The sequence below is a fragment of the Chrysemys picta genome, chromosome 10 (assembly GCF_011386835.1).
Source record: "Chrysemys picta bellii isolate R12L10 chromosome 10, ASM1138683v2, whole genome shotgun sequence".
In the NCBI taxonomy this organism is placed as follows: domain Eukaryota; kingdom Metazoa; phylum Chordata; order Testudines; family Emydidae; genus Chrysemys; species Chrysemys picta.
Genome location: NC_088800.1, coordinates 19,842,538 through 19,866,160, shown reverse-complemented (window position 1 = coordinate 19,866,160; position 23,623 = coordinate 19,842,538). Strand labels below are relative to the sequence as shown.

The window sequence follows — 23,623 nt, the reverse complement described above, 5'->3', positions numbered from 1 at the left end:
TCTGAGGATTTTATTTATTTTTTCAAATGTCTTTTTATATGTTATTTACCCTCGACCCCCTATCTGTGTGACACCAAACAAGTACATATGAAAAATATTTATCATATGTTTATATTTAATATATATTTATATTTATATATTGTACCAGTTTAATATGCTCTTTTGGGGCTATCAGAGAAACATACTAAGCTTTCAGCAGCACTACACTATTTTTTGTAATAAAACCTAAAATATGTTGATTATTTTCCTATTTTCATGCTTCGCATCAGTACTCTTGAGTGCCTGTTTCAACGACTTTTCCTTCCTCCTTAACCATGAGACACAATGGGGGAAATATCCCCCTGGAGACAAGCCATGCTGTGAACAACCAAGACCAGGGCCGGTGGAAGGAAGTTTCGAGCCCTAGGCGAAATTTCCACCTTGCGCCCCCCGCCCCCCCAGCCCTGCGGCAGCTCCCCCACTCCGCCCTGAGGCACCCCCGCAGCAGCTTCCCACCCTCTCGGCCTGGGGAGCTGTGCAGCAGCTCCCCACCCCAGCTCACCTCTGCTCTGCCTCCTCCCCGAGCACGCCGCCCCCGCTCTAATTCTCCTCCCCTCCCAGGCTTGCGGCGCCAAACAACTGTTTGGTGCCGCAAGCCTGGGAGGCGGAAGAAGTGTAGTGGCAACTGCGCACGCGGGGAGGGGGCGTTGGAATGCTGTAAAAAAAATTGGGGGCACCGCTTTTTGGCACCTCCAAATCTTGGCACCTTAGGCAACTGTCTAGTTTGCCTTAATGGTGGCACCGGCCCTGACCAAGACCCCCTTGCACCCTCTGCGTGGACTCAGGGCCACTTCTGAGACGGGGAGCAGGACTGTCCTACTAGGGATCCCCAGAAATGGGGACGGGACGAACCCGACTCCTCCCGCCTCTTCCTTCAGTTCAAACCAAGGCTTGTATGAAACCCCAAATCCCGGTCTGTGTGGGGCCGAGAGACAGAAGATTAAGGGAGAGGGGCCCCTCCTTCCCCCTGCCCTTACCCCCAGGAATCCCGCACGGTGCCGCGCATCCTCAGTACCTGCCCCAGCAGCGAGCAGCAGCAACTCTCGCTGCTGTGTACCGTTACTAAGGCCCCCTAGCAACTAAGCGTCTCCTAAAAAGCGCTCCCCCGGGTGCGTTCTTCCGGTGTCCCGCACCCCGGCAGACCGAGGCCGCGTCCTTTGGTTCCGGTTCCGGAGTCCGGACCCAGGCCCCGAGCTGGGAGCGCTGCCGTGCGCCAGGTAGGACTCGGAGCAGCAGGTGTTTCTTTAGGGCTGGAACTGAGCGAGTAGCTGAGGGGGGGGGGTCTCTTGTGATTATCCAGACACGTGGGGGGGAGGACGGGGTTGGGTTCCTCCAGGTAAACGTCTGCCCTCCGTGGGGGCCAGGCCTGGGCACCTGCAGCGCCTCCTCGCCCGCCACTCGAGCAGGGATTAAAGGGGCGGGCTGGTGCTTGTACAGGGCATGCGGAGGGCGTTGCCTGCCCTCACTCTGATGTTTGCAGGGAGGGTCCTGTGGGCAGATGATGCCCCATTTTGATGTTTTCCGGCTCCCTGTGTGGGCAGTTACCACATTTTGAAGGGGGGGGGGAGTGTCACTCTGTTTTGATGTCCACGGGGAGGACTGTAAGGGGGTAGCGAGGAGAGGGAGTTTGCTCCATTTAGATGTGTGTAGAGGACGCTTTGATGGGGATGAGAGAGCTGCCCGATTTTGTTCACAAGGAGCCCTTCCTCAGAGTAGGATAGGCAAGGAGGAGATGCTAGTTTCAATGACTGGATGGGCCCCTTGTACAAAGCAGCCCATCCAGGTGTGCGGTGCATTGCCCCGTCATTTCAGTGTTTGAAGTGGAGCCTTTAGGACCATCATGTCTAGGCTTGGGAGCAATGGAATCTCGTCTGATGTTCATGAAGGCATGCTCCTAAGATTCTCAGGGCAATCGTGCTTCTGTGAAGGACCATACTTTCCTCCCAAAATAGTGTTTGCAATAGCTCTCTTGTATAAAATGGTAGTAGGCGAAGATAGTGAATAGAAAGTGTATGTTTTTATGGTGTCTAATAATGTTTGGCAAGAGAATTTTTATTATTTTCCAGTACCCCTGATTTACAGACCCTTCTGTTTAAATCGAAACCACAAAGGCATCAATCCTTTTTAACATTTCATTTGTATTGCCTTTTTTATGGTGCTCTAATCCTTGTTGTTTCTTCTAAAGGGCCTGTTCATGTACATTTGGTTTCAATAGACGTTGAGGGAATTCACAGCATTTTTGAGGAGGGACTCACCACTTTGCAGGATTGAGTCCTAACAGTGAACTATTCCCAGGACCCAGGGCAGAATTTAGTAAGTAGGGCTGTCACTTTGGAACAGCTTGATTGAGGGTGACTTTGAAAATGACCAATATGGTTTTCAGTGTTTCACTGAAACCTACAGAGCAATTCTCCTTTGTGAGAGAGAGTTATTAAAATGCCTTAAAATTCATCCAGATGAGGTAGTCTCTCTCCACATAAGCAAGACTTCTCTGCTGTGGTAGGAGGTTACTCTGCAGATGGAATCATTATGACTGATTTGCTGTCTGAATCAAGCTCTCAATCTTACAGGATGTGAAAACTGTATTGCTGTTGTGCTTGCAAAAATATATTACATGTATGTTTTTCAGTTAAGCTTTTGTGTAGCTATTATTTTGAGACCACAGAGGTTTGCCTTTTCCACTAACAGCAGCATTTCTCCTGTCAGCGTCAATGATGAAAATGCTTTGGGGCTTCATAATTGAACACCACACTGCCATAAGGCATTATATTGAAGAGAATCAGTTTGCAGGCTGGGAAGGCATATCAAATCAAAGGGCCTCGTGGCCTCTTTTCTCCTTGAAGAATCTGTATGGTTAGCGGCCTTAGTCCAGGCTTGACAACTGTCACAAGGGCAATTTCATTCTCCCCCCACCCTCTTCCCCCTGATTCTTTTCAAGATTCAGTTCAGCGCAAACTTGGATTGTAAAAAGGGTGTGTGTGGCAGGGAGCGGTGTTAATTTCCTTTAAAGTCTCATAATTTGGCTTTTTTTTCGTGACCTGTATGGTGTTTCATTTTAGCAGAAAATGGTGACTCTTTCCCTGGGGTGTATTTTATATTTACATTGGAGAGAAGTATCACACAGTTTTGTTTATTTTGCATCATGTTGTCTTGCATTTTTTTTTAATCTATTGTGTTGCATCACATCGTAAGTGTATCATAAGAAACTAGGAGGCGCAGCACAGAAAGCACAGTGGGGGTTGGGAGAAGAGACTAGGTGACTATAAGCGAACTCTGCAGCCTCTTGTTCTTGGATTGTTCCAGGGAGCTGGAGAAGCCCCTGGCGTAACTTAAATAGTTCTTGAAGTCTGTCTAGGCCAGTGGTTCTCAAAGCCGGTCCGCCGCTTGTTCAGGGAAAGCCCCTGGCGGGCCAGGCCGGTTTGTTTACCTGCTGCGTCCGCAGGTTCGGCTGATCGCAGCTTCCACTGGCCTAATTTTGGCCTAACATTTTTGTTGATGACTCCAAACCTGCACCTTACTGCATGCTGGAAAACCACTGTGCCCTTTCAGAATCCTATGCATATCAGTGGGGCTTTGTGTAGGCCAGGGGTTGGCAACGTTCGGCACGCGGCTCGCCAGGGTAAGCACCCTGGCGGGCCGGGCCAGTTTTATTTACCTGCTGACGCGGCAGGTTCGGCCGATCGCGGCCCCCACTGGCCACGGTTCGCCGTCCCAGGCCAATGGCGAGCTGCGTGCCGAACGTTGCCGACCCCTGGTGTAGGCACAGGGATCTGTTCCAACAATTGCAGGGTTGGGACCTAAACCTGTCTACTTATCTTTGCAAACACTCAGGGCCGGCTCCAGGCACCAGCCTGGCAAGCAGGTGCTTGGGGCAGCCACTCTGGAGAGGGGCGGCACATCCAGCTATTCGGCAGCAATTCGGCGGACGGTCCCTCACTCCAGCTCGGAGTGAAGGACCTCCAGCCGAATTGCCGCCGATCACAACTTTTTTTTTTTTTGGCTGCTTGGGGCGGCCAAAACCCTGGAGCCGGCCCTGCAAACACTTACTCCTACTGCAAATTAATGGGACTACTCATGTAAGTAAAGTTAAGCACATATTGAAGTCAGTTAGCAGGTTTGGGGCCAAAGTGTTTGCAAAATTGGAAAGTTTACAGCTTGAATTTACAAATCTGCATGTTTGTAACTTTACTCACATGAGTAAAGTGAGTGAGACAACTCATCTGAGTAAAATTGTGCATGTTTGCATGGTCAAGGCCCGAGTCTTCGAGTTCTTTAAGTCAAGGACCACCTTTTAATCTGTTTGTATAGCACCTAGCACAGAGGAGTCTGGCTCCTGATAGGAGCCTCAGGGTGTTTTAAAAAACAAACAAACAAAAAAAACCTCTTTGGGATTAATTTGATGTGATCTAGTCGATTTCTGCTGTGATAAGTAATAACAAGTATGTGTTAGTTCAATAGGATGACCATATGATGATTACTTTTTTAGAAATTAGTCTATTTATAGTACATCAGATACAATGTATTTTTCTTTAGCAGATACAGCATATGGTCTATTTAAAGTAAAGATGTCTTTAAATTCATCTACATTTTTGAACCAAGAAAGCCATCAGAAATTAAAAAGAAATTTTGAATGTTTGAAAAATTCACAACAACAGACTACTTCATCACTTCAAGATAACCCACTTCAGAATTTACAGTTAGCATCCTGGGAAGTTCTTGAAAAGGCCCAAAAGAGTGGGAGATCAAAGTGCCCAAGATGTGGTAGTTCAAGGATGTTTTATTGTTATTCATGTTATGTTCCAGTTGAAACTGTGCCTACCAAAGAAATTCCAGTTGTGAAGGTTAGTGAAACACAACATGTTTATTGTGCCTATTATCCGTTAGTGGGTGGGGTGTGTGTGAATACATTGCCAATGTTTGCTTTTTCTAGGTCAGCTTTAACACAGTGGTCATGATAGATGAATAAATTATGATAAAGGAGGTTTAGCAGTCTGGTTTAAGGAACCAGATGTAAGGAAATTGATAGTTAAGGTTTCAGTTCTGCAAACATTTATGCATATGCTCAATTTTATATATACAAGGAGTCCCATTGAAGTCAATGGGACTCCTTATGTGTAAAGTTATGAAATTGAGCAATTCAGGTTAGGGCTAATTCTTTAAACTCTTTCTTAAACCATTCTCACCAGGGTTCTCCAAATTGTAAGTGCCAGTGGCATAAGCATTTTGAAATCAAGATGAGATACACTCTAGGAATTATTTTGGGGAAGTTCTATGGCTTGTGTTATACAGGAGGTCAGACTAGACAATCACAATGGCCACTTCTGGCCTAGGAATCTGAGTCTATAGTGGGGAGGTTATATAAACAAATGCTATGGAGCTGCATCCATTTAAACCAGGGCTGAATATGACCCAAAATGTGAACTAAAAAAAAATAAAGAACTGCTCATAGTTGTATAACTAAGTCAGTTAACTATTTTCTTAAAATATATTGTTTTCCAGCTGAGATAGTGAATAAAGCTTTCAGAAGTGCCAAGGTCCCATTTACAAAAGTCACTTTGGTGCTTAAGTGCCAAAGGCCTATTGAAAATTGGACTTTGTCTCATAAGTCAGTTAGGTGCTTCTGAAAATTTTACCCATTATGCTTGACCCTGTTCTCCTTGAAATCAAAGAGTTTTGTATTAATTTCAATGGGTTGAATATCTAATACAAATAGGTGTTCAGGATTGGGAGCCTAAGGCTTTTAAATTTTAAATGCATAACTTCTTTTGTCTGTTATTAATGACTGAAAATTAAAATTGATAACAAAAGTATCAATAGAGCTTTACTTTAGCAACATTAGAGTGTCAAGTGTGTACGCATAATAGTTAAATTGCTTATTATTAAAAGCAGTGAGTGCTATTTCCTGTGTATTTTACTCTGATTGTTTGTTTTCTTTCCCTATTTTGCATTAAACAGTTTAGTTGAAATTAGGAACTTTCATATTCTTAATATTTAAATCAAAACATTTTTAGGAAACTTTATATGAATTTACTATATATTTTAAAAAGTTTCTGTCTGGGGATTTCCTAGACATACGGCCAAATTTGTTAATATGTCTGCCATTTTTTGTTGTAGCTTCCTTTGAAGATTGACATAATTAAACACCCAAATGAAACTGATGGCAAAAGCACTGCTGTACATGCTAAACTCCTAGCACCTGAAGATGTTACCATTTATACATATCCTTGCATTCCAGACTATGAAGAAAAAAGACATGAAGTAAGAGATTCTATAACAGGGCTGTGTGCTGGGGAAATGTTCATGTGCCTTCATCTCCCAACTGCTGCTGATATTGTACTTCCCCTTGCAGGGGGAGTGCAGATCCAACTACTCTGCCACTATCCCTCCATGAATTCATTCCACCCCACCCAGAGCACATCTCGTGCATAGGGATGTGGACATCCTGCCAGGCTCATGGAAATTTGCCTCCACGTGCAGTCTAAACACATTGATTCTGTTGTGTCCACAATCCTCTGCACCTACAGAGGAGAGAGAGGATTTGGTTTATTGTGCTTTGTAGCGAGTATTTTACTTACTGCATAGAGAGAAGTGTCAAACACCAAGCCCACTGGCTGTATTGCCCTGCTTGATGGAGTTATGTGGCCTGCTTGGCATATTCAACTTCTGCAGAATCTAAGCTTTTATTTTGTAAAAAGTAAGTTTCTAGTATTTCCTGGTGCAGGGAAAACCTACCAAATGTAATTGATGCATGTTGTCTTCTTGAGTCAGCCCAGAGCCTGAAATAATGACTGTGAGGAATGAGCTCCCAGTCCTCAATTAATTTCACTGCAATGAGAATTCTGAAACCTAACATTTGTAATGTCAGCATTAACAAATGGGGAAGGGAAGGGAGTGAATGAAGTTCATGGGTGTGGGAATTGGTATTTGCTGCAGGGAAGGAAATGTCAAGGAAAGAGGGAGAGAAACAGAGGAAGGAGGATGGGAAAGACTTGGGGGGGGAGGGGAGGGAAATACTGCTGATCCTAAAAATGGTCATAATTTCCCATTAGGATGCTGAATGTAATAAGGAGGTTTAATTATTGCATATAGGCCATATTGTTTTGTGTGAAATACCATTGACATCTGTGGGAGTTCTGCTGTAGATTAGAGGTCAAACTAGATGATCTAATCATCACTCTGGCCTTAAAATTTATGAATTAATTGAGGGTAACAAGTAGTTCTACATTTATACTCTGGCCCATAGACCATAATTAAAAATGGAATTTGGCCATCTTCATAATATAAGATTGCACGCTGGCATAGAGAAATAGATTAGTGTAAACATCTGCAAAGTACCTTCTTGCACAGAAAATATTGGCTTGGTAGGATACGTTGTTTAACATGTATAGAAGTAGTATACATGTAGGCTTGGCAGATTTCAATTTTTTTTAAATAATTTTGATGGATATCGTTAAACATTTTATTTTTAGTGATTTACCTTTTCACAGTTGCATGAAATTTTGGGTTTTAAGCAATTTGTCGATTTTTTTTTTATCGATGTTACGTTTTCAGTTGCAGGAAACTATGGGTACATCAGACAATAATTATTTAATGACAGTCTGTAATAAGTTCTCAAGCAGCATTTTTCTATCTTTTCCTATCTGTATATTTAAGTTTGTTGTTGGTGGAAACATTTTTTTAGTCTGTTTGGATATGTATTGTGAGATTGATGTTTACTGACATTTACTGTTAAAAAGCTAATCCTTCCAAGCCTGTACATATTTAATGAAACCCCTGCAAATAACTAATTTAAACAAATCCCTTGCCTTAATTTAGTTTTTCTTTTCCCCTGTCTCTCTGCTCACCCTTTGGGGCATTTGAAATACATTTTCAAAGAGAAGTTCACTTTCATCTTGTATGGATTTAAATGGTTTGATTTTTTTTTTTATTTTATTTGTGTGTGTGGATTGCTGTAAGGAATAGGTAATTTCTTTTTTAATAGACAAGTTCTTGAAACTTTACCAGAAACTTTAACATAATTTTCTATCAGAATGGCACTTGGACCTCTGTATTTGTTTTCATTTTAGATTGCACTTATCTTTCCTGGTTCTAACTCAATTTCAGTAAAAGATATTATTCTCCATCTGGAAAAAAATGTTGAGAAAAATGTTAGTTGTGGCAATGATGATGATTCTTCAGCAGAGCCATTTCTCAAGAAAGCAAAAATAGAAACAAAAGAAGATCGAAACCTAAGTGAATACAAATCAAACAGCAGGAGTGAAGACCCTGTACTGAAGAAAGTAATATTTATTGACAGTACTTGGAATCAAACCAACAAAATAATCACTGATGAGCGACTTCAAGGTAAATAAGTAAATAAATAAAAGGGGATGTTACCGCTACAGTAAAGTGGCTAAATGAAATATACGTATTTCTTTCCTAAATGCAAAAGACCTGATTGGATACCATAGTGATGAGCAGGGTCGAAATACATACATGAAAATAGATCTGAACATACATCAGGGGTTCAATTATATGACTTAAAATTGTTTTTTGTTTTTTTGTTTTTTGTTTTGTTTTCCATTTTGTCAAATATCTGAACATGTTGTGTTACACACAGAACCTGGTTCTTCCTGACAGTATCGATAATGTCATCAGTGGAAAACTTAATACAAGTATTGCTTCTTTTATTATGAATTAGCACAATGTACTTGTAGTTCTGCACAGCCTTCATTGTGTTATATTGATTAGAAGGATGACATATTTCAGCATTCCACAGAGAATTAAAATGTGTAACAACAATTTGGCAGTTTTATACTTGTGCTATGTAGGGCTCAATCCTGCTCCCGTTGAAATCAATGGCAGTTTGAAAACTGACTTCACGAGAGCAAGAGCAAGCCCTTAGGTTGGAAGGCACATTTCCTTCATTTCTACTCTGTGTATTAGCTGGCAAGTGTATTAGCAAGTATGTATTTCTCAACTTAATTTCTACCAGCCTATGGAGTGGGCATACAGAATTCCTGCATGGAAGATGAATGCTGCTTCGCTGCCCAGTTAGCTCATTTAAAAAATACTGCATATGAGCATAATTTATTAGCCAATAAAAATCCTATTACAAAATATATTTAACATCAAAATTCCATTTATCAAATAAATTGATATACACTACAGTGTTGTATTGCTTTATTGCATGATGTAAATGTGAACTGATTTAAATTTAAGGTACTTAAAAATCTTGTTCACAAAGGATGAAATTCAGAAAACCAACATGCAGCTAAGGAACTTGGAATTTATATGGGTGTCTTGCTTATGACTAAGGAAAGAATCTCCCCCCCCCCCCCCCCATTCCTTCCACAGGGCCAAGTCATCGGACTGCAGCATAGCCCTTCCTTGTACCTATTTCAGCCTATGGGACAGAATAGTAGCTTCTGCCTTTTAATCACTGTGGACACCACCAGTCGGTCTGTTACTCGTGCCTATAACCAGCATGCACATATTTGACTTGCACCTTTTTCTGGGTCCTCAAATCAAGGCTAAACCTAAATCTCGCAGAATCTTTTGGCATAACATCTCTAAGATATGACCATTCTTATCCATCCACACAGCTAAAACTCTCCTCCAAGCTCTTATCATCTTGATTACTGTAACATTCTTTTCTCTGGCCTTGACAAATGCAATCTTACCACACTTATGTCCATTTAGAATACTGCTGCAAAGATCACTTTCCTAGCCCATCACTTTGACCACATCACCCCTCTCTTGGAATCTCTCCACTGAGTCCCCATTCTCTATTGCATCAAATGTAAGATGCTTGTATTTACTTTCCAGGCACTTCACAGTTCATCCCCACCTACCTATCACCTCTCATTTGCCAGTGAGCAGTCGATGCTTGCCTCCAGTTGGCCCATGATGCCAGCCTCCATCACCCAATTGTTAAATTTTCAAACAAACACTTTTGTACTTTCTCCCATGCTGCCCCACATACTTGGGGGAAGGAAGCTCCTTATAAACGTCCACAGACTTACCTCGTTTCCATTTTCAAATTAATCTTCAAAACTCTCCTTTTCCATGATGCCGACAAACAGCTCAAACTGTTAGGCTGCTGGTGGGCAGAGATCACTGCTTAGCTTGCTGGCCAATACTATCTTGTTGTTTACTTGAACTCCCCCATCTGTCTGTGTCCATTGTCTTGTGTTATACTTATACTGTAAGCCCCTTAGGGCACAGACGATCTTGTTCTGTTTGTACAGGGATCACCATCATGGACTCCTGGTCCATGACTAGAGCTCCTAGGCACTATAGTAATACAAATAATAATAATGTAAGGATTTCATCTACTTAAGTGTTGATGCAGTGGACCCTTCCCCAGGTTATATAACCCCAAATTCTCTACTCCACACCACCATTCTAAGTCTAGGCAGGATCTTATACTGTCCTTGTCACCAAAGTACCTGAGTGCCTTCCAGTAGTCCATTAAGTGATGTGATTAACATGTGTTATGTGTGGTTCATTCTCTCTTCTCCTCTCTCTAGGAGCAGAGCTGTCTCTGCAGGTTAGTGTTTTGGTTTTTTTAATATGTACACACTATGTGTTTATATTAGAGAAAGTAAGTCAAAGAAGTGCGCCTGCACTCGAAGCAGAAAGTGGTGAGATTTGTTCTGGTCCTTAGTTCCTGTGGGAGTTCCTTCCATAGTCTCGGGTGGTTCTTGACAAAGCTTTGTCTCCTACACAGATGAGCTTTGCTGTTGTGATAGAAAATTCCATGGTGTCTGATGAGTAGAGTGGTTGACCACAGTTTTCATTCTGGAACAGCACCTTGAAATTAAGGACTGAGACCATGAATTTGAATTGACATTCTATAGGAAGCTAATGTAGAGATTGGCAGACGGATTTGATAACCTCCATCTTGTTCAGGTTCAGTTTCAACTAACTCTTCTTTCATCTTGGTTGTGGTGGTGGTACAGTTGTACATGGTGAGGGATAAGCTGAGCTGTGTATGATCCCCATATTGTTGGCATTTGAGTCCATCTCATCTTACCAGTTCATCTAGTGGCTACATAGAAATTACTAAAAGGACTAAAAAGTGAATTGTATTTTATGCAGAGCCAGCATAGAACCAAATGCCTTTATTAGCAGAGACTCCTTTTGTGTCCACGCCACTGATGTCTCCCTCACTTCCCCCCACTATACCTCAAATAAGACTAGCTGAATAGGTGTACTGCCTTAAAGGCATGAATTTCACCCCCACTTCCTACAATATGGATTTGATAGAAGTTCTTTTGTGGGTTGGTTGTATAATTTTTCTCACAGGAAAATTGATGGCATTCACATCTGTCTGTATGCGCCTCAACAGCACACATCAGAGTTACACAATCACTGTCATTCTTCTGGTTCCAAAAAATAAGTTACTACAGTATTTGTTCACTTAAAAGAAAATACTGGAGAGAACCATTAATGAAGTGTGCCAAGAAAATGTAAAATAAAGTCTGTGTTTTGTAAGCCTGCGTTTATATATTTCAGCAAATCTAGCTAATTGCACTTACAAGTGAAAGCAATATGGGACATCAATTAGCCTCGGAAATAGACAACCTAGGAGACTTGGACAAAATTAAGTATTTCTAAATCTTATTAGGAAAGTGGTGTAATATATCTTTAGAAAACCAAACCAAACCCAATTGCATTACAGACAGGAAATATTTGAAAGTTGCTAATGCTTGGTTAGGATTGATAGATTACTTCATTAGAAATCAATGATCACTGGATCTGAAAAGTGAACTGTTACATTTAGTATTAATGATTACTTTCCTGGAGGTAATGCAGCATATTGGCAGCATTTGTATGGCTGTTAACGTAGAAGATTGCTTAGGTACTTTTTCTGTGGCCTTAGTCAAATTTCTTTTATTAGTTTACATATTCTCTTGTGCAAATATATGCCATGCATCTGCTTCAGTTTTTAAAGCATCTAGGCTCCCTTCTACTTTTGCAAGTAAATGATAGCCTGTAACTGCACATGGAGGCTAGTGGAATGTGGAAGGAACTATCTCTGTGGCATGTTGCCCCTTTATCCCATCCTCTGGAGCAGTGGTGGGCAACCTGCGGGCCACACACAGGCACGGCCACCTGCAGCTCCCAGTGGCCACGGGCACGACCAATGGGAGCTATGAGAAGCAGCAACCAGCACGTCCCCGTGGCTCGCGCCGCTTCCCGCAGCTCCCGCAGGAATGGCGAACCGCGGCCACTGGAAGCTGCAGGTGGCCGTGCCTGCGGACAGTCACTGTAAACACTGTCTCGTGGCTTGCCAGCGGATTACTCTGATGGGCTGCAGGTTGCCCACCACTGCTCTGGAGGCATTTTGTGAGGAGGGTGCAGGTCTGCAAAGATTTCCTGCCCCTGTTCCCCCTCCCCCAAAAAACCCCAGGAGATGGGGGAACAACTTCATAAATTCCTGTAGACTCCGCCTACAGTAATGTACAAATCTTTTTCCTTTATGATTTGGACACCAAGGGTGATTCAAGGGACAGCAGTTGGTAGGAGAGCCCTAGCAACACAGAGGCAAGGGACCAATACGTGGCTTCCCTTTGCTTTTGCTAAATTCCCCAAGATCCACAGAGATATTGAGAATCTGCAGATTTAGAGAGGGGGCTGAACCCCTTCTACATGAGGGGCAACCAATTCAAGAACTGTAAGGAAATTCCAGTGAATTGAAACTAGTGGAGCTCTGAATCCCCTGCACAATAATAATAATAATTAATTAATAATAACCGAGGCTCAGGTGATCTTCAGTGGGATTCTGCCTGTTCCTAGAGAAGGGCAACAAAGGTGTGACAAGATTATGATGATCAATAGATGGCTCAGGCAGTGGTGCTATAAGGAGGGCTTTGGGATGTATGGCCACTGGGAGGCATTCAGAGGACTGTTCTCTCGGGATGGACTTCACCTGAGTAGGGAGGGAAATAGTCTTCTAAGATGGAGGCTATCACAACCGATTAAGAGAGCTTTAAACTAGAAATTTGGGGGAGGTGTTTGGGAGATGTCCAGGTAATCTCCACACCGGATTTTAACATTGAGAGGGAAGAAAACAAAGTAAGAAAGGATACAGCCATGGGTAGGAGAATGGACATAAGGAGGAAGGGTAGTATAGATACCAGTCTAATATGTGATACTGCCGGTAGAATGTCAGTGCCTAAACGGGTAAAGAATGTGAGCGAAGCCAAACAGCAGAAATTAAGATGTTTGTACACCAATGTAAGGAGCCTACGTAACAAAATGGAGGCACTAGAGTTACTGGTGCAGGAAGTGAAACCAGATACTATAAAGATAACAGAAACATGGTGGAATAGTAGTCATGATTGGAGTACAGGTATTGAAGGGTATGTGCTGTTTAAGAAAGACAGAAATAAAGGCAAAGGTGGTGGAATAGCATTGTATATCAATGATGAGGTAGACTGTAAAGAAATAAGAAGGGATGGAATGGATAAGACAGAGTCTGTCTGGGCAAAAATCACATTGGGGAAGAAAGCTACTAGAGCCTCACCCGGGGATAGTGCTTGGGGTGTGCTATAGACCACCGGGATCTGATTTGGATATGGATAGAGACCTTTTTAATGAAGTAAATACTAATGGGAATTGTGTGATCATGGGAGACTTTAACTTCTCAGATATAGACTGGAGGACAAGTGCTAGTAATAATAATAGGGCTCAGATTTTCCTGGATGCGATAGCTGATGGATTCCTTCACCGAGTAGTTGCTGAACCAACAAGAGGGGATGCCATTTTAGATTTGGTTTTGGTGAGTAGTGAAGACCTCATAGAAGAAATGGTTGTAAGGGACAACCTTGGTTTGAGCGATCATGAGCTAATTCAGTTTAAGCTAAATGGAAGGATAAACAAAAACAGATCTCTGACTAGGGTTTTTTGATTTAAAAAGGGCTAACTTTAAAAAAATAAGGAAATTAGTTAAGGAAGTGGATTGGACTGAAGAACTTGCGGATCTAAAGGCGGAGGAGGCCTGGAATTACTTCAAGTCAAAGTTGCAGAAACTATCAGGAGCCTGCATCCCAAAAAAGCGGAAAAAATTCATAGGCAGGAGTTGTATACCAAGCTGGATGAGCAAGCATCTCAGAGAGGTGATTAAGAAAAAGCAGAAAGCCTACAATGAGTGAAAGATGGGAGGGATCAGCAAGGAAAGCTACTTTATGGAGGTCAGAACATGTAGGGATAAAGTGAGAGAGGCCAAAAGCCATGTAGAGTTGGACCTTGCATAGGGAATTAAAACCAATAGTAAAAGGTTCTATAGCCATATAAATAAGAAGAAAAAAAAGAAAGAAGAGGTGGGACTGCTAAACACTGAGGATGGAATGGAGGCTAAGGATAATCTAGGCATGGTCCAATATCTAAACAAATACTTTGCCTCAGTCATAGACTCATAGACTTTAAGGTCAGAAGGGACCATTATGATCATCTGGTCTGACCCCCTGCATGATGCAGGCCACAAAGGCGTCCCTACCCTTTCCCTTGACTCTGCTGTTGAAGTCCCCAAATCCTGTGGCTTAGAGACTTCAATCTCTTTAATAAGGCTAATGAGGAGCCTAGGGATAATGGTAGGATGACAAATGGGAATGAGGATATGGAGATAGATATTACCACATCTGAGGTACAAGCCAAACTTGAACAGCTTAGTGGGACTAAATTGGGGGGCCCAGATAATCTTCATCCAAGAATATTAAAGGAACTGGCACATGAAGTTGCAAGTCCATTAGCAAGAATTTTTAATGAATCCGTAAACTCGGGGGTTGTACTGATGACCGGAGAATTGCTAACATAGTTCCTATTTTTCCTATCCGGATAACTATAGGCCTGTTAGTTTGACATCTGTAGTATGCAAGGTCTTGGAAAACATTTTGAAGGAGAAAGTAGTTAAGGACATTGAGGTCAATGGTAATTGGGACAAAATACAACATGGTTTTACAAAAGGTAGATTGTGCCAAACCAACCTGATCTCCTTCTTTGAGAAGGTAACAGGTCTTTTAGACAAAGGAAATGCAGTGGATCTAATTTACCTCAGTTTCATTAAGGCTTTTGATATGATTCCACATGGGGAATTATTAAATTGGAAAAGATGGGGATCAATATGAAAATTGAAAGGTGGATAAGGAACTGGTTAAAGAGGAGACTACAATGGGTCATACTGAAAGGTGAACTGTCAGGCTGGAGGGAGGTTACTAGTGGAGTTCCTCAGGGATCGGTTTTGGGACCAATCTTATTTAACCTTTTTATTACTGACCTTGGCACAAAAAGTGGGAGTGTGCTAATAAAGTTTGCGGAAGACACAAAGCTGGGAGGTATTGCCAATACAGAGAAGGACCGGGATATCATACAGGAAGATCTGGATGACCTTGTAAACTGGAGTAATAGTAATAGGATGAAATTTAATAGTGAAAAGTGCAAGGTCATGCATTTAGGGATTAATAACAAGAATTTTTGTTATAAGCTGGAGACGCATCAATTGGAAGTAACAATGGAGGAGAAGGGCCTCAGAGTATTGGTTGATCACAGGATGACTATGAGCCACCAATGTGATATGGCCGTGAAAAAAGCTAATGCGGTCTTGGGATGCATCAGGCAAAGTATTTCCAGTAGAGATAAGGAGGTGTTAGTACTGTTATACAAGGCACTGGTGAGACCTCATCTGGAATACTGTGTGCAGTTCTGGTCTCCTATGTTTAAGAAGGATGAATTCAAACTGGAACAGGTACAGAGAAGGGCTACTAGGATGATCTGAGGAATGGAAAATCTGTCTTATGAAAGGAGACTCAAAGACTTGGCTTGTTTAGCCTAACCAAAAGAAGGCTGAGGGGGAGATATGATTGCTCTCTATAAATATGTCGGAGGGATAAATACCAGGGAGGGAGAGGAATTATTTAAGATCAGTACCAATGTGGACACAAGAACAAATAAAAACTGGCCATCAGGAAGTTTAGACTTGAAATTAGATGAAGGTTTCTAACCAGCAGAGGAGTGAAGTTCTAGAACAGCCTTCCAAGGGGAGCAGTGGGGGTAAAAGACATATCTGGCTTCAAGACTAAGCTTGATAAGTTTATGGAGGGGATGGTATGATGGGATAGCCTAATTTTGGCAATTAATTGATCTTTGATTATTAGCGGTAAATATGCCCAATGGCCTGTGATGGGATGTTAGATGGGGATGGGATCTGAGTTACTACAGAGACTTCTTTCCTGGGTGTCTGGTTGGTGAGTCTTGCTCACATGCTCAGGGTTTAGCTAATGGCCATATTTGGGGTTTTTCCTCCCGGGCAGATTGGCAGAGGCCCTGGGAGTTTTTTGCCTTCCTCTGCAGTGTGGGGCATGGGTCACTTGCTGGAGGATTCTCTGCACCTTGACGTTTTTAAACCTCGATTTGAGGACTTCAGTAGCTCAGACATAGGTTAGGGGTTTATTACAGGAGTGGGTGGGTGAGATTCTGTGGCCTGTTGTGTAGGAGGTCAGACTAGACTATCATGATAGTCCCTTCTGACCTTAAAGTCTATGACTCTATGACGCTATATCCGACACGGGGATTCAGCAGAACCCTTCAGCACGTGCTTAGAGTCAAGCATGTTCAAGTCACATACTCAGTGGATGGGTCTCACTAATCTTTATCAAGGCAAAACACGCAGGAAGTGGTGATCAGTTACTCATAAGTGGGAAGTTCATCAGCATGATTTCATCACAGTCACCTCCAGCACTTCCCTTTGTTGTACAAACTTCTCTTTTCTTATACATATATATTAGTCTCTCATTTTCATGTTAACTCTCCTCCCCAACACTACAACCTTAGTGTTACTTTAAAACTGTATTTTTCTATTTTTTTAGGTTGTTTTTTTTTTTGTCATAAACATAATTACTTTGCAATTTCTTACACAGATGCAGTTCTACTTTTGCTTATCTTGTTAAATGTGGTTAGAACAGACCGGGGTCGGCAACCTTCGGCACGCGGCCCATCAGGGTAATCCGCTGGCGGGCCGCGTGACATTTTGTTTACGTTGACCGTCTGCAGGCACGTCCCCCCACAGCTCCCAATGGCCGGGAATGGCAAACCGAAGGTTGCCGACCCCTGGAACAGATTCATTCACAGCAGGCTTCTTTCAAGCCTAAATGTGCCTTCATTCCCAATACAGTCATTAAAGTAGATTAGAATGGGAGTTTGTGCAGGTTTTCGTATCTATCATCGCAGGTCTTGATGTAATTGTGAAGAAGTATGGTTGCTTGTGGCGATGATAAAAGCACATAGAAAAAGAATGGGAGCATAAGAACGAAACTCTGTAAGGTGACCGTCAGCCAAATAAAGTGCGTGTGAGAGAAAATAGCTTTTGTATGGACAAAATTTGTTTATTCTCCATACTTGTGTTTTCTAAATGTCTACACTTCCATCCTGCCTAAATCCCAGATTGGCACAAACATTTATTTTATTATTTGAGCTTAAATATGTGGATACTAAACATGAAAAAAGTCAAAATGTTGACTTCCTGGATAGTCTAAGTTACTCATAAGAACAACTAGTGTTTGTAATAAAATATTGCCTTTGGCTGTATAGATACAGTACAGAGATGATGGAAATATGCTCAGTAAACAGTAACACTTAACCTCTTCTAAATCTTTTGTTCTGAAACTCTTAAATACTCTGTGTTGAAGTTAATTGATCCTGTGCCTGTATTCTCACTGGGGTCAGTGATCTGACTGTTATTTTAACATCTTCCCTTTCCCTGCCCCCAAATGTTAAGTAGTGGGAACTTTGTATTAGAGGAATCTTCCCTAAATTTTAGTTCGCCACTCGTAAGGTGAAACCCTGACTCTACTGAAGTCATTGGGATTTTTGCTATTGACTTCAATTGAGCCAGAATTTCACCTTGATTCTTTTGGTTTATTGGGTACTCCTCTGTTAAAAGAGGTCATTGAAACTTTATGTAGGAGATAAACCAGTGTTATGAAAATTAAAATTAAAGGGAATGATTAGCCTGTATCATTTTTATTCTCCTCAGTTTAGACACCTTTTTCATTACCAGTTTACACACTGTTTAATGCCTGTTATGACATAGTGTACTTCGAAAAGGAAACTGTATTAATATTCAAGGAACATGTTCTTAGTTGTGAAATAAATAGCAAGACTCACCTTGTGATTGCTCCAGAAACAGTTAAATGTTGTTTGAAGCTATATAAAAAGTACAACATTGTAAGTGCTGGGCTACAGGCCAGTTTGGGCTCCTGAAATAGGGCCATATGGAGATGGACCAAACTTCTCTGTCTGTAATTTCCAAGCAATTCTCAGACCATGTTGTAATTACTGATGTTAAACTATCTCAAGATACAGATTTTGCATCTTAATGTTAACAACATTTAAGAAGATACTTATAGTTCAGAGCCTGATCTTGCAAACATTTATTATGCACTGTAGTACTTGCTTACCTAATTGATCCCATTGACTTATTATGCATTTTTAAAGAAATTTCAGAGTAGTTGACGTGACTTCAATGGGGTTTTTTAGGCTAATATGGGATTGCACTTCAATAGGATTATTTAGGGTTCAGTAGTGAAGAGCTTGCAGCATCAGGGCCTTCAATGGCTTTTGAATCATTGCATGATCGAAATCAACATCATTTATTTACTTTTATCCAATTTTGTAAATATAACATTATAAGATATTCATGTAATATGGGCCATATCATGCCATTAGGTTTTAAGGAAAACTCCACTGATTTCAGCTCCACTGAATGAGCTCTGCTTAAAAACAGATGATGTGAATGTATGTTAAGGCTACTACTACTTCTCTAGACACATTAATTTCAATAAAATAAAAAAACAAAGGAAAATAGCAGATAGTAAACTTACATTTATTGTCACCAAATCGTTGCATACCCTGCCTTCAATAATTTTCTTTCCTAAGTGATCTGTTATAGCCATTCCAGACATCTCAAAATCAAATCCCTGAGGAACTATACCTTCCACTCTAAGGCCCTTAGCCCCGTCATAAAGTTAGGCATGGGCTTGAGTCTTTGCAGGATTGGTGCTTAAGGTTCTATTGCTGCAACCTGATCTATGTGGGCAGGCCTTAAGCCTATATGGAGACTCATGGAGTCAATGGTATTGTGTAGATAAAAGATCTATCACGAAGATCAAATTGCAGGATCTGGGCCTCAAGTAGAAATATTTATGAAACTGACCTTTTCTGAGTTGGGTGAGGATGGGGGGAATTATTGCTAACATTAAAAAGCAAAAACAACAAACCCCACAGTAGCTGACAACTATGTGTATCTTTGTGATGTTACCTATAAGATTGGCAGGATTCGATTTTTATTGATAAATGTTGATTTCACAGTATCCACACAAACCTAGGGGAAAATTTCCATCGATGATGATAATTAAGGTTAAGATTCTCTCATGGATATTTTCAATAAAGTCAGGGACAGGTCCTGGGCAATAAACAAAAATTCATCTGTCCCTGACTTTTACTAAAAATACTCTAGAGAGCGGGGACAAACCGAGCGCTGCTGGGGCTTGCAGCTGCTCCGGTCCTGCCGCTGCTCCTGTGGCATGGGCTGACCCAACCCCAGCCATTGCTCGGGCAGGCTCAGGTCTGGCCATCAGTCAGCTGTTCCAGTGGCCACTGCTCCGGCAGCCCCAGGTTTGACAGCTGCTCCAGCCCTGCCCCAGAAGAAGTCACGGAGGTTCCAGAAAGCCACGGAATCCAGGACCTCCATGACTGAATCATATCCTTAAAAATAATTGAAACTTAGGGTAGGTCTACACTACCCGGTAGTTCGGCGGCAAGCAAATCAAACTTCTGGGTTCGACTTATCGCGTCTTGTCTGGACGAGATAAGTCGAACCCGGAAGTGCTCGCCGTCGACTGCGGTACTCCAGCTCGGCGAGAGGAGTACCACAAAGTCGACGGGGGAGCCTGCCTGCCGCGTCTGGACCGAGGTAAGTTCGAACTAAGGTACTTCAAACTTCAGCTACGTTATTCACGTAGCTGAAGTTGCGTACCTTAGTTCGAATTGGGGGGTTAGTGTAAACCTGCCCTTACAAATAAGCGGAGTAAGAAAAATGGTGCTTGAGAACCTAGAGTTTGATTTAAGGCTATTTACTTTGTATGTTTTCATGTGTGATGTTGACAATTTGTGTTTAACTGTTATAAAGTTTTAACTTTTTGAATCTTAATGTCTGCTGTCAGTAAATAATTGTCTGACTCTGCACATGATTTCCTGTAATTGTGAAAATTTAAATAAATAAAAATGCTTAAAATTCTGGGTTTTAAATACTTTTTTAGAACTGTAAAAATTTTAATTGATTAAAAATTGAAAGAATGCTTAAAAACAAACCAATATTATCCATAAAAATTATTTAAAAAAAAATTGAATTCTGCCACGCCTAAATATATAATAAATACCTAGCTCTTATCTAGCACTTTTCACCATTACCCTCACTTTATAAATGGGGGAAACTGAGGCACAGATACTTACCCAAGGTCACCCAGCAGGCGAACGGCCGAGCCGGTAACAGAACCCAAGTCTCTCAAGTCCCAGTCTAGAGCTCTGTTTGTTAAGCCACAATGCCTAATATTTGTCCCCTTTTTCTTGGCAGGGTTACTACAAATTGAGTTGAAAACAAGAAAAACTTGCTTTTGGCGTCACCAGAAAGGAAAGCCAGATACGTATCTTTCTACAATTGAAGCCATTTATTATTTTCTTGTGGATTATCACCAGGAGGTTTTAAAAGAGAGCTACAAAGGACAATATGACAACCTGCTTTTTTTCTTTTCATTTATGTACACGCTGATAAAAAACGCCAAGAATTCTGCAGGAAAAGAATAAGCCAAGACATCTATTTGTCTGTAAATAGCACCATGTTTGTTTTTCTTCATCATAATTAAAGTGTAGCAATACAATTTTTTGTCTAAATTACATTTGAGAGTTCAATAATAAAACAATGTATTACACTCTGGAGTTGTCTGTAATGCTGCTCCAAATGCAAGAGCAGGATCTGGTTCTGTACACAATTGATGCATAATTTTAATCACTACTTGTTTCAATGGGGATGCATATTCCTTAAGGGTTGCCAGTTAGGGCCTACTTTGTGAGTCTGACCCTGCAGTCCTCACCTTGGGTAAATCACAATGTGCCTGAGGCAAGGAATGGAGAATTAAGACCTCCTATTGGAAATAGTAAGATCTCAGGATTGTAAAGATGAGTTAATATGTCAACGTGGAATCTCTTTTCTAAAACATAGTAAAATGTAGTTCAGCTGATTACTGTGTAGGAATGTGCTCTAACCAATCAGGCTGACTTCATGCTGTTGATATCACAATTGCTTACTGAAATATTAGGACAATATTTCATCAGGGGGAAAAAAAATTAAAAGAGTTAGTTGACTGAATGGAAAACAAATTATAAACTTTGTTAGTTTTAAATAAAGCTGGAAAAATGATTTAGTAATACAGATAAAAATATAGGCCTAGATTCACAAAGCTACTTAGGTGGCGTGATGCTGAGCAGATGCTGGTAAAATTTTTAAGTGTAGACCAGGCCTAAACTGGCTAGATATTTCTGTCTTTGTCCTATGTTGGTGAGGGAGTCACAAATCTTGTAAAAGAGACACGAAAAATCATAATAGTTAAACTTTTTCAGAAATCTGTGAGTTTGTTTTAGTTGTATCTTTTTTTTTTTTCCTCAGTAAACCTGGCTAATTTTCCATCTGCATCAGTCCTCCTCTCCCCTCCCAAAGGGGAGCCTTAGTATCCAAGGGCAAGTAAACAGCACTGTGAAAAAGGCATTAAGAATTTCTGTTTTTAAACTTGTATAGAATTTTGTTTGGGGCCATCAAACCAATTAATTGTTGTTTTACTGTTGTTTTAAGTGTACCAAAGTATTGAATTAATCACAATAAATAGAGCGTTAAAATACAAACTAAAGAGCCACTTTTTCAGACAGCTTCTAGCTAGTCTCCAGTTTTACATGTCCACCCAATTTCACTTCTTCAGGTAGGCATGAAAAAGATTTATTTTTTTTGCACGTGGAAATCACTCTGTGTACATACACAAAAGTGAAGGCCAGGACTGACCATTTGGCCCTAGGAGTAGAAAGATTTAGTTAGTATGCATGAATTAAAATAAGACTGTTCATAAGAGGCACAGAGTCAGCGTCAGAATGATAAACAGCATTTCAAATGTGATGGTGCAGCTGCTAAAATGAAAAGCAAGTTTGTGTGTATTTCTCTTACAGCAAGTCATCTCTCAGCTATTGGAACAACAGATTTCTTAGTCATTTGTTTTTATTGTTATTGAGAGAGGTTATTTGGCTTTTCACAATGATTAATGCTATTTCCTCTGGTATGAATTTTGATGGTCTTTTTGACATTTTCATCCGTACTTGTGTTTCTAAAACAAAGATTGCTTTAACTTTATGAAAGTCAAAGAAACGCTTTTTAAACAGCGTATAATAGTTTGAGAAGAAAAAACTTTCACCCATTTTAAACACATACAAAAAGTGAACTCAGTGACCTAATGTTTTACAAGAATCAAACAGAGGAGAAAATCTGTTTTTTTCTTCCAAGACATTTCCCTGAAAACATGTTTTTTTATTTAAACAGTAGAGGTCAGATAAAAGCTTATATAAGCTGGTCTTCGTTACTTTTGGAAAATACTTTCATAAGGTTAAAAACATTTTCCAAATGTAACTTTGGGTACCTCACTTTATTTTAAACAATGGGAGTTAAGAAACTATTCCAAAAGTAAATTAATTTTTAGTTGTCAGATGAAATCAATGGCAATCAAAGGCAATATTTAAAATCTGGAACATTGACTCTCCAGAAAATTGGGTTCAGATTTTTTTTTTCAAAATTAACTTTGCTATAAGGCTACACTAATTCTTAAACCAACAGAAATCACTCTTACAAATATGGGACACATCTAGGGTCCACATTATTTAAGGTCTATTGGCATTGCTCTGATAACCTTGTGTGGGGCCATGCAGAAGGTTAGTGTAACCACTGTTTCAGACCTGTTCTGTCTGAAACTTGGCTTTCTCCAAAAAAGATTTAAATCCATTATTTAAGTTGGAGACTGGCAAAAAAAGAGGCTCCTCAACCCACTGAAAAAGTATCATGGTCTCCAATAGATTTTCCAGCTTCCAACCAAAAGAAGAGCTTTGCATTGCCAAATGAAAGATAACAAGTATTTAATCCTTTCAAGTGGAGTTAGCAGCACTGACCGTGCTGTTAACTAAAATAAGGGTCAGGGGCTAAGGGCTAATTAGTTAAGGGCTAATTCTGGACCTATTTCTTAAAACTGGAATGGCCCCTATCTCATCTGAACCCAAAGAGAACCTCTCATCCACCTATGACATCATGGCAGGGAGGTACTAGGAGACAACATCTGGAGTGAGGGGAAAAGACAGGCTTAAACTTGGTCTAGCAGCATCCTAAAAGGTTTCAAGATACAGGAGTAAAAGGAGATGCATCCCTGTTTTCTGAACACAAGGCCATCTGCCCGCCTTAAGTTGAGGCACCTCTGGTATCTGAAGGGAACAGAGAGTTTGCCATGAGTAGCAAGTACAA

At 41.0% G+C, this 23,623-nt stretch overlaps 2 protein-coding genes across 7 annotated transcripts in view; one reads left to right on the top strand and one right to left on the bottom strand.

The window, feature by feature from the left end:
* Nucleotides 1-1,126, bottom strand: part of FAM227B (family with sequence similarity 227 member B) — a 178,442-nt gene extending 177,316 nt beyond the window's left edge. The window contains exon 1 of one of the 2 annotated variants that reach the window (XM_065558151.1): nucleotides 1,055-1,126. The gene's annotated coding sequence lies outside the window, so the exon portion shown is untranslated. Of the gene's footprint in view, nucleotides 1-1,016 lie in introns of both variants that reach the window. The other variant, XM_065558152.1, reaches the window with a different exon arrangement.
* DTWD1 (DTW domain containing 1) lies at nucleotides 686-21,975 on the top strand. Of its 5 annotated transcripts, none has more exons than XM_065558153.1 (6): nucleotides 804-1,256; nucleotides 4,573-4,880; nucleotides 6,154-6,297; nucleotides 8,106-8,382; nucleotides 10,551-10,570; nucleotides 20,654-20,826. In XM_065558153.1, exons 2-6 carry the CDS (start codon nucleotides 4,605-4,607, stop codon nucleotides 20,672-20,674), a joined length of 738 nt encoding a protein of 245 aa, XP_065414225.1. In that variant the 5' UTR covers nucleotides 804-1,256; nucleotides 4,573-4,604; the 3' UTR covers nucleotides 20,675-20,826. The 5 variants fall into 5 exon arrangements, with proteins under 5 accessions (XP_005304059.2, XP_065414225.1, XP_005304056.2 ...); XM_005304000.3 differs by lacking the exon at nucleotides 10,551-10,570 and adding an exon at nucleotides 2,225-2,352 and having other exon boundaries at nucleotides 1,152-1,256; nucleotides 4,576-4,880; nucleotides 20,654-21,975; XM_024101157.3 differs by lacking the exon at nucleotides 10,551-10,570 and adding an exon at nucleotides 2,225-2,352 and having other exon boundaries at nucleotides 1,152-1,256; nucleotides 20,654-21,975.
* The last annotated feature ends 1,648 nt before the right edge of the window (nucleotides 21,976-23,623 follow it).